The following is a 14857-nucleotide window of genomic DNA, read 5'->3' on the forward strand; positions in this document are numbered from 1 at the left end:
AATATAAATGAGGCCTAAAACTGGAATCTGGAGGGTAATATTATGATATGCTTGAGATGTAAACTCGCTCAACAGCTGGTCAGTGTATCCTGAGAAGTCAATGTTCTAGTCTAAATAAAATTACAAGGTTCAATGTGATAACTTTACAAGGGGAGGAGGAGGTGAAAGGGAAGGACAAAAAAATCTTCATGAATATCAATTTGTTTGGCCCTTTTCTTCTTAAGTCTACATGTTCATGTAAACACAGATCAACACATGATCAAATCATTCTGCCAAGCATACTCCTGTGTTACTTTGTTCTGCGCGGACCGCTGTCTTCCTCTCAGATAACACTTGAAAGCAGAAGCCTGTTTAGTATATTTTATCTGTCACAGCTCCAGGATTTCTCTCTTCTAAGTGCCATTCAAGCCGCAATATTAGGTTTCGCTCAAATTTATCTCGTGGTTTGTAAAAGATAAGTGCAAAACTCAACTTGCAAGCGCAGTAAAGCCTTTTGTTTAATCCGACATATGCATTATGGCGGCCCACCTGTGGTTTGTTATTATAAAAGTGCAAGTTCTAGATTCTGCGCGGCTGCAGAACACAACTTCACATCGTAGCTAAGATAATGAATTCTGGAATGTTATACATTATATGATCACGTCCTCTGGCCTATTCTAATAAACATACCACTGCTATGTATACAGAAAGCATGAGTCAAAATTGGAAATGTAAACTCCGGCCTTGTGCTAATGTTCCTTGAGATAATCTGCCTATATTGATTGGAAAGCATGCAGCAGTAAAACAAATAATCAGGAGCTTATTACTCATGGGTGTTAATAAGCACATCTACGCCATTTCAAACAAACCACAACACTTTCCACCGGAGAAATTGAATTATACAACTGTAGTTGGAAAGCGCTGATCAGCCGGGATGATGGAATTTGGATGGATGCTAATATCTATCAGAGGCTGAAGAAAGATGTGCTGTTCACGTAGAATACGCCAAAAGTATTTCCTTTGTCAGTCCGAGCCTCTGTGTTTCTGGCTGCCATATTTCCAAAAACCATATCAAATGGGTTTCTCAGACCACCAACTGGGATTTAAAGTACTGCGCGTTCTGAAAAATTGATCGTGTGCAACGGCATCCAAACGGTACTACTAGTGGATCAGCTGATCGCTCTAAATCCAGATGATGAAAATCCGGATTTAAGGTTAATATTCCAGAAGACCATGCAGATGTCACACACTAAGGCCCGTTTCACACGTCAGTGAAAAACACTGTCCCTGCGTGTGCCGAAAATCACGGCACACGTGGGTTGTCTAAGTGATTGCACTTAGAGATTCACTCACATGCGCCCGCTCCCGCTGTCCATGGTGCTGATCGCTCCCGCGACGCAGCATCCGGCCGGCGGTGACCCCTGCAGGAGCTGCTTCCGGGTCGGCTGTGTCGCGCATAATGAATATGCGCGACAGTAATCAGCCGGCTTAGAAGGAGCAGGGAGGACGGGCTGCAGAGGACATCGCTGGACGCCGGGTGAGTTAAAATGTTTTTTATTTTAAAAGCACGTTTTTTTCTGGCACGTGTTTCACGGACCACACCACTGCGTGGTCCGTGGAACATCAGTGATGCCAGAAAAAAATGGACATGTCTCCGTGCAGCAATCACGCACACGCGGGTACGCTGCACGGAGACACGTGCAGTGACAAATCACTGATGTGTGAGCAGACCCATTCATTATAATGGGTCTGCGTATGTCAGTGATTCTGGTACGTTTAAAAAAAAAGCACAAACGTACCAGAATCACTGACGTGTGAAAGGGGCCTTAGGGCGGCTTTGCACGTTGCAACATCGCACGTGCGATGTCGGTGGGCTCAAATCGAAAGTGACGCCGGATGTGTGTAAATCCTAGATGATACGATTAACGAGCGCAAAAGCGTCGTTATCGTATCATCGGTGTAGGCTCCGAATTTTTCAAAATTATGCTACCGCAACAGGTACGATGTTGTTCCTCGTTCCTGCGGCAGCACACATCGCTGTGTGTGAAGCCGCAGGAGCGAGGAACATCACCTTACCTGCCGCCGGCGGCTATACGGAAGGAAGAAGGTGGGCAGAATGTTTACATCCTGCTCATCTCCGCCCCTCCGCTTTGATTGGCTGCCTGCCGTGTGACGTCGCTCTGACGTTGTACGACCCGCCCCCTTAGGAAGGAGGCGGATCGCCGGCCAGAGCGACATCGCAGGACAGGTGAGTGCATGTGAAGCTGGCGTAGCGATAATGTTCGCTACGCCAGCTATCACAAGATATCGCTGCTGCAACGGGGGTGGGGACTATCGCGTGCGACATCGCAGCATCGACTTGCGATGTCGCAACGTGCAAAGACCGCCTTAGGCTACAATTATACATCCGTTTTTGTCATCTGTCTGTTGTCATTTTTAATTCGGACAGCAAGCTGATCCAAAAAGTTTAATGGAAGCTTTCAAACGTCTAGTCTTTGTTTTTTTTTTCAACAGATTTGTAGGTCCGTTCTGTTAAACTCAGGTCATGTCTAAAGATAAGCCAACTCGAGGTTCGGTGTTCATACAAAAAAACAAACAAACAAAAAAAACAAACAGATTTTGGGTTCGGAGATTGCATGCTTTACCACTCACGTGAGCAACGCAGTGCTCGGATACATTCAGTTTTCAGCCCATTGCGAGTCGCTTGCAGTGTGTGATTGGATCGCACTGGGGGAAACAATAGCGTGATCAGATGTAGTGTGAACCCCAAAAAAAGAAAAAAAAATGGAAAAACCCAGCCCACCATTCCCCGGAAGTGATCTGTTTACGGCTGGCTGCATGTGGATGGAGTGCCGAACTGCCTAATTAGTGACTTCCACTGGGATTCAGGTCATGTCCAGGTCCCAAACTGAACTCTATCTAAACTCTGGTCATGTCCTATTTTCATCTTTTTTTGTGAATCAAACTCAATCATTTTTGATGGATCTATTGGCACTCATTAAAAATGTATGAAAAACAAAAGACATCTGTTACCTATCAGTTGCCTATCCATTTTTTAAATAGGTTGTCCACTTTCAGGAAAATGGGGACCAAAAACTCAGCAGGTACTCACCATCCCTGGGTCCAGCTCCGGCTCCCCGTCACTGCTTTTATTCCGGTGTTTTAGCGGCAGCTGTGATATCAAATTAACAGCTCCACATCACTGCTCTACCCAGTCACAGAGATTAGTGTTCCCGTAACTGGCTAGAGACAATGATGAGCGCTGTTGACGGACGAGACCGGAGCTGTGATGAGTATCCAGCGCTGGACCCAGGGAAAGGGAGTACCTGCTCAGTTTATTTTAAGTATTTGTTTAACAGTTTGGGGCCAACTTTCACAAAAGTAGACAATACATTTAACTGGTCCATTGCTAAGTGTTGGCAAAATGGGAAACACCAAAGTGGAAAAAAAGGTACATTTTTGACATGTCAGAAAGGAAAAAAACGTGAATGTTCCCTTACTGATGATGGAAAAATGTCTAAAGTAACACTAACTAAAATGTTTGGATAACCATACAATAAATGGCTTCATCCAGAGAAGCTGATTTCCATTGACTCTAGCTAACAGAGGGAGGAATACTGATTGGGATATGCCATCTAACAGGGCTTTAGCAGTTAGTTAGAAAGTTGGACAGCATCTCAAACATTTATGTAACACCCATCGCTAAAAATCTAACTTGAGAATGGAGGTTTGCTTTACCTTACTACTAGGGATGAGCGAGCACTACCATACTCATATGCTCGGTACTCGTAAGGACCAGTTGGATGCTCTAATGGGCGTGACTCAAGTACCCGAATATAATCAAAGTCAATGTGGAACTCGAACAATTTTCTGGGAAATCTTTCGGAAAAATGCTTGAGTTCCCCATAGACTTCCATTATAATCGGGTACTTGAGTCGCACACATCTTTGCTTCCAACCGCTCCTTACAAGAACCGAGCACCCGAGTATGGTCGTTCCCGCTGATCACTACTTATTACTAAGCGGCTGCACTCTTACCTGCTGGCCATGTTCCACTCCAGTGCTGGATTCTGAGAGCCCCTGTCAGCTTCAACCAGCAGTCCTCCATGGTTACTCTCTTTTTCTGGTTTCAGCTGCTCCCATAAAGCAGTGCCAATGTTAATCGACTGCAGGTCAATTTGGTATTGCCTATCTTCCACTTCTGATCCAGGATCTCGAAGGATGCCTAAATTCAAGGCCCGTCTATAGAACAGAAAAGCAGAGTTATATTTCTGATGTACATTTACATTGTACATATCAATTACTATTTATGAATAGATCTTTATTAAAGATTTCTCATTATACTGTACAAATATAAAAATAATATATTTCTTTCACAACTGTCCTTGCGATATAATGGATGTCACTTTAATGTTCCTATTTTAGATACACATAGAAACTGCAATGAAAGGAGTCCTCCGCTCCCCCTCGAATCATGGCTGCATGAATTAGAACAATGGGACTACACGGAGAGAACTGCCTAATCCTGATAATTTCTCTGGCCAGCCTCTAGCCCGCCCAAGTTGATTGACAGGTCTCTCCTATTTGTCCATGTCAGGATACACTGCACTAGTGAAGTTGATATTGTTCCCGGTCGGCTTTTCCACCACCATTTTCTCTAAAATGCTAAGGTGATTAAGAGTAAAACATACCTGGCTGCAATCGCACAGCCAGGCCTGGATTCCTGCTCAGGTTCCCTTCAATGATGAACAGACACTGAATTTTACTTAATAAACCTCCTTAAGTTTGATTGTAAGAGCACTAATAAAATGTAAAGATTTTAATGAAAAAGTTGTCTCAATACTACTACTTCCGGCCATATATGGATATTTGGATATTGCAGTCTCCCTTAAAGGGAATCTGCCAGCAGATTTTTGCTATGTAATCTGAGAGCAGCATGACGTAGAGATAGAGACCCTTATTCTAGCAATGTGTCACTTACTGGGCTGTGCGTTACAGGTTCAATAGAATTAGTGTTTTATCAGCAGAAGATTATCATTACAGGAATAGGTGAATCATTTGTCCTAGTTAAAGTCTTTGTATAATTTGCCCCCACCTCTGAGTAACAGCTTTATGTCAATATACAGTGTACACAAGAAGCTGCCAATCAGTGGTGTGGGCTATACACAGCTCAACAGTCTGAGCTCTACTAGACCTGCAGTAGAGAAAACAGGGATTACATCAAAATGATTCCAAACAGCTAAGCAACTGACAAGTTGCTGGAATAAGATTATCTATCCTTACATCATGCTGCTCTCAGATTACTTAGCAGAAACCTGGTGACAGATTTCCTTTGAATGGAATCTGTCATGAGGTTTTTACCACCTCATCTGAGAGCTGCATAACGTAGAGACAGAGACACTGATTCCAGTGAAGTGTCACTTACTAGGCTGCTTAGTGTAGTTTTGATAAAATCACTGATTAATCAGCAGCAGATTACCATTACAGGACTACTTGGCATGCTGCAGGTAGTCCAGCATATTCATGAGCTCTATATAACTGCTAGATCTATAGCAGAGAAAACATTGATGTTATTAAAATGACAGCAAACAGTTCAGTAAGTGACACATCGCTGGAATCAGGGTCTCTGTCTCTACATTATGCTGCTCTCAGATGGTGGTGGGGGCAAAAACCTGATGACAGATTCCCTTTAATGGAAAATATATGGTCAGTTGAAGCGAGATGTTTCTGATGCCAAGTCATAGCACTTATTAGCCATACTGGAAAGCTGCTGCAAAAAATATGGCTCTCGTCCTGGAAGACTGAGCCAGACTAATTTGGATAACGAGCATATAATGTGACATATAATGGCTTTCCCCTGATGATACCAGATCTGGTGTCATATGAGTGGTCTTCAGGACACCAACCCCCTCATATACAGTACAAGTTCTAAATGCTTCCGACCCATTTTCTAAAGATGATGTAAATACAATATCAATGGTTCGAATATCAGGACACCCCCTAATGCAAATCCTGCACAGTTCACAGGATCTGCTGAAAACAGCTTAATGGAAGTCGATGCTATTTTTCTTTGATATTCCAAGAATTTCTTCAGCTTGCAGTCAAACTTTAGAGCCTTAGCTAAGTACTTATGGTATTGAGGCTGTAATTAATAGCCCACATCCTAATACTGCTGCCCATGTTCTAAATGTAAACCTCCTTTTATAGTTTTTCTGACGGAGTTATGAATGATGTCATTTATTTCTCTAACCAAGCTGGCTTTATGAATTTGTCCACATTAATTTATGCTGCAAATCACCAAGTGACATCAGATCATAAGTTTACATACCTATTTGCTTTGGCTGATCCAAATACAAAGTTGAGGTTTCAATCTGGAAATGTTAGCTACGACAGAAATGCTCTCATTGACTTGTTATGCCAAGACAAGCGCGTGTTTCTACAACATACACTGAGACAAGCTTGTGAACGAGTCTACCACGGAGCGAGCCGTAGGAACGGGCAACGTGACTATAGTACTACTCTGATCACAACTAATGTGACTGCATTCCAGAAAGAGAAGGGTTTTCTAGGATCCTAGAGGGAGACTGTCAGCCCAAAAGGACTGTTCAAACCAAGCATAGATCCTAGCACGGGGCTTAAAGGGAACTTGTCACCACTTTTTTGGCGTATAAGCTGCGACCACCACCACTGGGCTCCTATATATAGCATTCTAATATGCTGTATATAAGAGCCCAGGCCGCTGTGAGAACATAAAAAACCACTTTATAATACTTACCTAACAGTCGTGCGCTGGGCCATATGGGCGTCTCCGTTCTCCGGTATCGGCACCGCCTCTTTCGGCTATCTTCGTCCTCCTTCTCTAGCCGTGGTCCACGACGCGTCCGACGTCATCCACAGTCGCCGGCATTCAGGTCCTGAGCAGGGCAGATCAAAGTATTGTAGTATGCCTGCGCAGGATCGGCAAGTGTGTATGACGTAGATGCGTCATGCACCCAGGCTTCAGAAAGAGGATGAAGATGGCTGAAAGAGGCGGCGCCGGCACCGGAGAACGGAGACGCTCATATGGCCAACTGCGTGACCGTTAGGTAAGTATTATAAAGTGTTTTTTATGTTATACCCCCAGCCTGAGCTCTTATATACAGCATGTTAGAATGCTGTATAAAAGAGCCTGGTGGTGGTGGCCGCAGCTTATATTATAGGCCAAAAAAGTGGTGACAAGTTCCCTTTAACGCTCACAGAAAATTGTCCAAATCCATTGCTCCATTTGCCAGAAATCAATCATTCAAATATGTCAATGAGGCCTCCAGTGTATCCTTGGTGTGCCCAAGCAGCTCAATGCACTTACTCAGCTACTTGTTTTCTATTAATATCTCTACCCCTCGTCCATGATGCTCTGCCTTTACAGACATCAAGAAGGGGATTGGTGCACTGAGTGGCTCAGACATGTTAAGGGCATACGGAGCACCTATTTAGTTTATTTGAATAAACGATTTCTGACAAATGTAAAAATGGTTTGGGACACCAAATGTGCCATGTTTATTAACGCTATGTCCTCTAAAGCAGTGTTTCTCAAATCCAGACCTCAAGACCCACAAACAGATCATGTTTTCAGGTTTTCCTTTGTCAGGTTTTCAGGATATCCTTAATATTGCACAATTGATAGAATAGTTCCCTAATATTGAGGAAAAACTGAAAACATGATCTGTTGGTGGGTCTTGAGGACTGGAGTTGAGAAACACGGCTCTAGAGGGTTATAATGTTGGGGAAGGGGTAGATAGTGAAGTTGCGCTGACAGATGCCCTTTATCATTGACGACCTATTAAGGATGAGAGAATCAGAACTATAAAGTTTGGGGTTTGTACCGATCAAGGACTTTTTAAAAAAAGTTTCAGTTCAGAGTTTGGGTGCTTTACGTATGCAAACCACTCACTCGAGCATATAGGTGCTCGGGTACACTTGGTGCTTGGCCCAGTGCGAGCCGCTTGCAGTCTCTAAGTGGCTCTCACTGGGGGGTAAAAACATTATCAGTTGTAGTTTGCACCAAAAAACACACCTCGCCCTCCCTCCCCCAGATGTGCTCTATTTATGGCTGCATGTGGGCAGAAAGCTGAACTGGCCGATCATTGAGTTCCACTGGAACTCCGGTCAATTCCAGGTCCTGAAGCTAAAGTCTGGCTGAACCCAGCGGACCCAAACTTCACAGACCCGCTCATCTCTGCTACCTATCCTTAGGACAATTGATGATTAATTATTGGAGTTCCGATCTTCCTAAATAATATGACTTCCCTTTATTGTGCAGCTCATCCTATTCAAGTAAATGGGATAAGCTCCACCCGTACTCATAAGCCACTATGTCCGTGTGAATATACTGTATAAGAGGATTGTGCTCACAGGAGAACCGCAGGCCCTCCATTGTGCTGATTGGTAAGACTCCCATCTAAACTACCTTATTTGGGATAACTCATCAGTGTGAAGCTGTACCTTTCATTTCAGGTGACTTTCCAGAATTAGCGGTCATGAATATTCACAAGGAATACCACTATTTCTGGACATTATATAACTTCCCTCAACGTTATAACAGCAAAAGATTTAAAATACTAACAGCAATCTAGAAAAAGGCTTTTGAGGTGTTTTTAGCATATTAGAATGGCCATTGTAATACCTGCCCAGTAGCCACGTCACGGTAACCTCACTGTGCTGGGTCCTGCTCTATACTGCCTCTGTCTGGGGTTCTAAAAACCTACATGTAAGGGCGGCGAGTGACCCACTCCCAACAAAAGTTAAACACACCTGGGGCTAATGGGCAAGATGGGGGCTGGAGTGCAGAGCCAGTTAAAAGGGAATTACTCCATATTAGATACAACAAAGATAAAACTGGCAGCACTTCCAATACTGTGAACAGGCTGCTGGGCAGGTATTACAATGGCCATTCTAATATAGAAAAAGGAGCCAGCACGATCTGAAATTGGCAAGCATCATATAAAAAGTGAAAATTCACAGATTTATTTCAACTGTACTATAATAAAAAAAAATGAGATTTTTAGCAAATAATTGATCAATTCTTTGAGCCACCCCTGCCAACGTCACGGCAAATCTCAATAGGGGGGTCCTAACCTATATTACGTATTTCATGTGCCACGCGGCCTCCTAGATAAAGTTAAAATCAGAACCATAATGGAGCACACATACCTGTAACCTGTATATAGCCGCTTCCATGTTGCAAAAAAGGCAATTGTGGATAGAGACCAGCCCAGGTCCCAGCATGTGGAGCAAGCTCTACACATACCAGGACTATATCAGAACTGACCCTCCCAGTGCCAGACAGCAACCATTGATAAAGGCGGACAGGATCCAAGAATGGCGCTTAATTGCATTGCCTGTGGAAAGGGGTGAGGTAACTGAATCTGAACAGCTACCAACAGGAGGAATACATTGCAAACCAAAATCAGGCGTGCATGGTATGGTGATGGTCAGTCACCAGAAATTGTAGCATAACTACAGTCATAACAGAGAAAAAGGAGCCAGCACGATCTGAAATTGGCAAGCATCATATAAAAAGTGAAAATTCACAGATTTATTTCAACTGTACTATATTAAAAAAAAATGAGATTTTTAGCAAATAATTGATCAATTCTTTGAGCCACCCCTGCCAACGTCACGGCAAATCTCAATAGGGGGGTCCTAACCTATATTACGTATTTCATGTGCCATGCGGTCTCCTAGATAAAGTTAAAATCAGAACCATAATGGAGCACACATACCTGTAACCTGTATATAGCCGCTTCCATGTTGCAAAAAAGGCAATTGTGGATAGAGACCAGCCCAGGTCCCAGCATGTGGAGCAAGCTCTACACATACCAGGACTATATCAGAACTGACCCTCCCAGTGCCAGACAGCAACCATTGATAAAGGCGGACCAGATCCAAGAATGGTGCTTAATTGCATTGCCTGTGGAAAGGGGTGAGGTAACTGAATCTGAACAGCTACCAACAGGAGGAATACATTGCAAACCAAAATCAGGCGTGCATGGTATGGTGATGGTCAGTCACCAGAAATTGTAGCATAACTACAGTCATAACAGAGAAAAAGGAGCCAGCACGATCTGAAATTGGCAAGCATCATATAAAAAGTGAAAATTCACAGATTTATTTCAACTGTACTATATTAAAAAAAAATGAGATTTTTAGCAAATAATTGATCAATTCTTTGAGCCACCCCTGCCAACGTCACGGCAAATCTCAATAGGGGGGTCCTAACCTATATTACGTATTTCATGTGCCATGCGGCCTCCTAGATAAAGTTAAAATCAGAACCATAATGGAGCACACATACCTGTAACCTGTATATAGCCGCTTCCATGTTGCAAAAAAGGCAATTGTGGATAGAGACCAGCCCAGGTCCCAGCATGTGGAGCAAGCTCTACACATACCAGGACTGTATCAGAACTGACCCTCCCAGTGCCAGACAGCAACCATTGATAAAGGCGGACCAGATCCAAGAATGGTAGTTATGCTACAAATTCTGGTGGCCGGTCACCACCATGCCATGCACGCCTGATTTTGGTTTGCTATGTATTCCTCCTGTTGGTAGCTGTTCAGATTCAGTTACCTCACCCCTTTCCACAGGCAATGCTAATTAAGCACCATCTTGGATCTGGTCCGCCTTTATCAATGGTTGCTGTTTGGCACTGGGAGGGTCAGTTCTGATATAGTCCTGGTATGGTGCAGAGCTTGCTCCACATGCTGGGACCTGGGCTGGTCTCTATCCACAAGTGCCTTTTTTGCAACATAGAAGCGGTTATACACAGGTTACAGGTATGTGTGCTCTATTATGGTTCTGCTTTTAACTTTATCTAGGAGGCCGCATGGCACATGAAATACAGAATGTAGAGTAGGACCCCCCTATTGAGATTTGCCGTGACGTTGGCAGGGGTGGCTCAAAAAATTGATCAATTATTTGCTAAAAATCTCATTTTTTTATTGTAGTACAGTTGGAATAAATCTGTGAATTTTCACTTTTTATATGATGCATGCCAATTTCAGATCGTGCTGGCTCCCCTCTCTCTCTGGCCATTCTAATATGCCAAACACCTCAATAAAATGTTTCTAGATTGCTATTAATAATTTAAATTTATGAACATTATAGTGTGCGACTGTTATTCCTTTTTATACATATTATGCATTATGAACAGATCCGCACCTGTTCACACTATTGGAAGGGCTGCCAGTTTTTTCTTTGTTGTTCCCTCAATATTAGAGATTTTTTTTCCCTCTCCAGACTGTAGTAATGTGCTGCAGCTTCTTTTTCAGTCTCTATGTTTCTGTCTACCTTCAGCTGCTCCACATTTCAGTTTCCATAGACTTCTATAAGCAGCAGATGTAATCTGATCCCTCAATAAAGACCGATTTGAAGAGTTTTTTAAGTTGATGATTATAACAAGAGACAGGAACAGAGAAAAAGTGACGGATAGGTGGGGAAATTAGAATTCTCTAATAAGATGTAGTAAAGTTTCTTTATATTTGTTTTTACTTTCAATTCATGAAAATATTTTTTTTAGTTACTCTTTATAGACTCAATGAAACATGTTAAAGGGAACTTGTCAGGTCAGGTCCAATATGCACCCAGCAGTTCTGGGTGCATATTGCTAATCCCTGCCTAACCGTCGCTGTATACACGTGCATAAAGAGATTTTTATAAAAAGTATTCCTGAAGACCTTTTATCTTATGCTAATGAGCGCGGGGACTCGTCCCAAGGGTGTTCCTCCTGTTAGCTTGTCGGCCCACAGCGCATGCTAGCACGCCTCTGTGGGCGTACTAACATGCTAATTAATACGCAGCGAAGCCGCACATACCTCACTGTTCATGGCGGCCGGGGGAGGATGGATGTGCTCTGCACATGATCCGGAGTTCTTAGCACTTTCGGTCATGCGCACCGCACCTCACTAAAGTCAGGAAGCTTACACCCGGCATCAGTTTAGCGGGCATGATCGAAAGCATCGGGTACTCCGTATCATACGCACTGCGCATCCATCCTCCGCCGGCCGCCATGAACAGTGAGGTATGTGCAATGTCGCAGTGTACTCATTAGCATGTTAGTACGCCCACAGGGGCGTGCTACCGTGCCATATGGGCCGACTAGCTAAAGCGGGCTTTACACGCTACGATATATCTTACGATATGTCGTTGGGGTCATGTCGTTAGTGACGCACATCCGGCATCGTATGACATATCGTAGCGTGTGACAGCTACGAGCGAGTGTGAACGAGCAAAAATACTTACCTTATCGTTGCTCGTTGACACGTAGCTCATTTTCAAAAATTCGAGCGTCCTTCTGCGCTCTGGTTGTTCAAATTTCCCGAGGCAGCACACATCGCTCCATGTGACACCCCGGGAACGATGAACTGCAGCTTACCTGCGTCCCGCTGGCAATGCGGAAGGAAGGAGGTGGACGGGATGTTTACGTCCCGCTCATCTCTGCCCCTCCGCTTCTATTGGCCGGCCGCTGTGTGACGTCGCTGTGACGCCGAACGTCCCTCCCCCTTCAGGAAGTGGATGTTCGCCACCCACAGTGAGGTCGTTTGGAAGGTAAGTACGTGTGACGGGGGGTTACGACATTGTGCGACACGGGCAACAAATTGCCCGTGCCGCACAAACGATGGGGGCGGGTGCGATCCCAAATGCGATTGCTCATGAAATCGACACGTGTAAAGCAGCCTTAAGGATAGAAATGCCCTTGGGACTAGTCTCCACGCTCATTAGCATATGATATAAGATCTTTAGAAATACTTTTATATAGATCCCTTTATCTATGCTAGTGTATACAAGGATGGTTAGGCAGGGATTAGTAATATACACCCAGAACTGCTTAGGGGTTCTGGGTGCATATTGCATCTCACAGGTTCCCTTTAAACTTGCTGCATGCCCCTTCAGTGAACTATATATGCCAACTAATGAGATGTGATGTCCGTAAATTAGGATAGGAGGTTGCTTTGTAAACCATAACCTCTAAATCACAAGAGTGCTGCCCATCTCTGCAATCAAATGGAAAAAATAGCTACCACTCAAATTTTCTCATTTACCAATTGTCAATTTTCAAGGTTTCAGTGCAAATCCCCTTTAAAAAGGCTCCCTTCCAAAATAATTTCACAAGATAGTGCCATGGTGAAGTACACTCCAAAGTGATTGTAAAATACTCCATCCAAAAAACAAAAAAGTCACACTCAGTGCCCCAAAATAATAATAGCAATAGGTGGAGTGTGTGGGCATTACTAATGGCTTGAGGGAAACAGAGGCACCTAGCAGTAGCAAATGTACGTCATTCGTCTATAGCAATGATGGTCAATTAATTCTTGCGAGGCGCCACATGAGAGACCGTGACTTTTGTGGAGGCCAAACCAATAGGCTGAAATTAATTTTACTCAATAAAAAAACATATTAATTATATTTATAAATGATAGAAGAATACACATGTGCAACTGCCCTGAACAAATATAAAGGAGAAGGTGTATAGAAGAAGAAAGCAGCAAGCGGTATAGTGCACGCCTGTCAGCTGTGCAATGCATCGATAGTAGATAAATAAAAAATTCTTTGGGCTAACCACCCCCCCATATATATTCACATATTGCATACAACCAATATTCCAGAGAACACTAATCAAGATTACTGGTAAAAAACGAAGAGCACCTAAAATAGACCAAATACTCTGGACATAGATAAATGACTAGAGTTGAGCGGAATTGAAGTTTGGTTCAGCGGGTCCAGATGAACTTTAAATAAAGTTCGGTTTGGGACTCGGATTTGACCTGAATCCCAATGGAAGTCACGGATTGGGCAGTTCAGGTCTCTGCCCACATGAAGCCAGCCATAAACAGATCCCTTCCGGGGGCAGGTAGGGAGGGTTTTTCCATTTTTTTTTTGTTTGGCGCACAATACATCCCATCATATTGTTGTTACCAGTCAGAGCCATTCATCACTGCAAGCAGCTCGCACTGGGCTGAGCACCAAGGGTACCCAAGCACAGCGATGCTCGCACCAGTGGTGTTCATACGTAAAGCTCCAATCTCCGAACCCAAACTCTGTTTTTGTAAAGTCTGTGTTCGGTGTGAACAACAAACCTCGGGTTTGCTCATCTCTATAAATGACCGAAAATTGTGAGTGCAACTATTGTATACAAAAAAGGGATAAAGTGTAGACAAGCTGCTAGAATATAGTGACAAGTTGATATGAAAGATGTATGTCAGTTTAAGTCAAATAGAAAAACCAATGCTTGTAATGTCCACATTTACAGTACTTCACCAAAGTGAGTACACCCGTCACATTTTTGTAATATTTTATTATATCTTTTCGTTGGACAACACTGAAGATTTGGCACTTTGATACAATGCCTGTAACACCTGCCTGGATCCGCAGACTCAGACAGGCTGTAATGGACAGGCTAGAGGGAAGCCGCTTACCAAACAGAACCCCCAGAACCCTGAAACCCTTTAACCCCTATACAGGGATTTGGAATTATACAGGGCCCAAGATGATCACTACCTGTGGAAGGCTGCAGTCCGCGAGAGTAGTAGTCAGGCAGGGTCAAACCAGGAAATGCAAAACAGGGACAGAATCGGCAGGCAAGGACGTAATCAGAAAACATAGCAAAGGTCAAATCCGGATCGGGCAGCGAGGTACATGAATAGCAGGCAGTAGGGTAGTGAGGAAACAAGCAGAAGTCAGAACACCAGAATCACTAAACAGAACAGGAACCAGATTAGAACTATCTCTGGCAGTGGTCAGCAGACAGAAGGGAAATTAAGAAGGGTGTAGTGTCTTCCCATTGGTTGTAGCTGAACGATAGCAACTTCAGCTGGAAGACACACGCCACCTATAGTCACTA

The 14857-nt window shown here is 43.6% G+C and overlaps 1 protein-coding gene across 1 annotated transcript in view; it reads right to left on the bottom strand.

The window, feature by feature from the left end:
- VPS13B (vacuolar protein sorting 13 homolog B) overlaps positions 1-14857 on the bottom strand; it is a 1405890-nt gene that overhangs the window by 454297 nt on the left and 936736 nt on the right. The window contains exon 31 of the mRNA XM_075353076.1: positions 4017-4220. Within this exon, the coding sequence (XP_075209191.1) occupies positions 4017-4220 (204 nt within the window). The remainder of the gene's footprint in view (positions 1-4016; positions 4221-14857) is intronic.

The sequence above is a fragment of the Anomaloglossus baeobatrachus genome, chromosome 6, assembly GCF_048569485.1.
Source record: "Anomaloglossus baeobatrachus isolate aAnoBae1 chromosome 6, aAnoBae1.hap1, whole genome shotgun sequence".
Lineage (NCBI taxonomy): Eukaryota > Metazoa > Chordata > Amphibia > Anura > Aromobatidae > Anomaloglossus > Anomaloglossus baeobatrachus.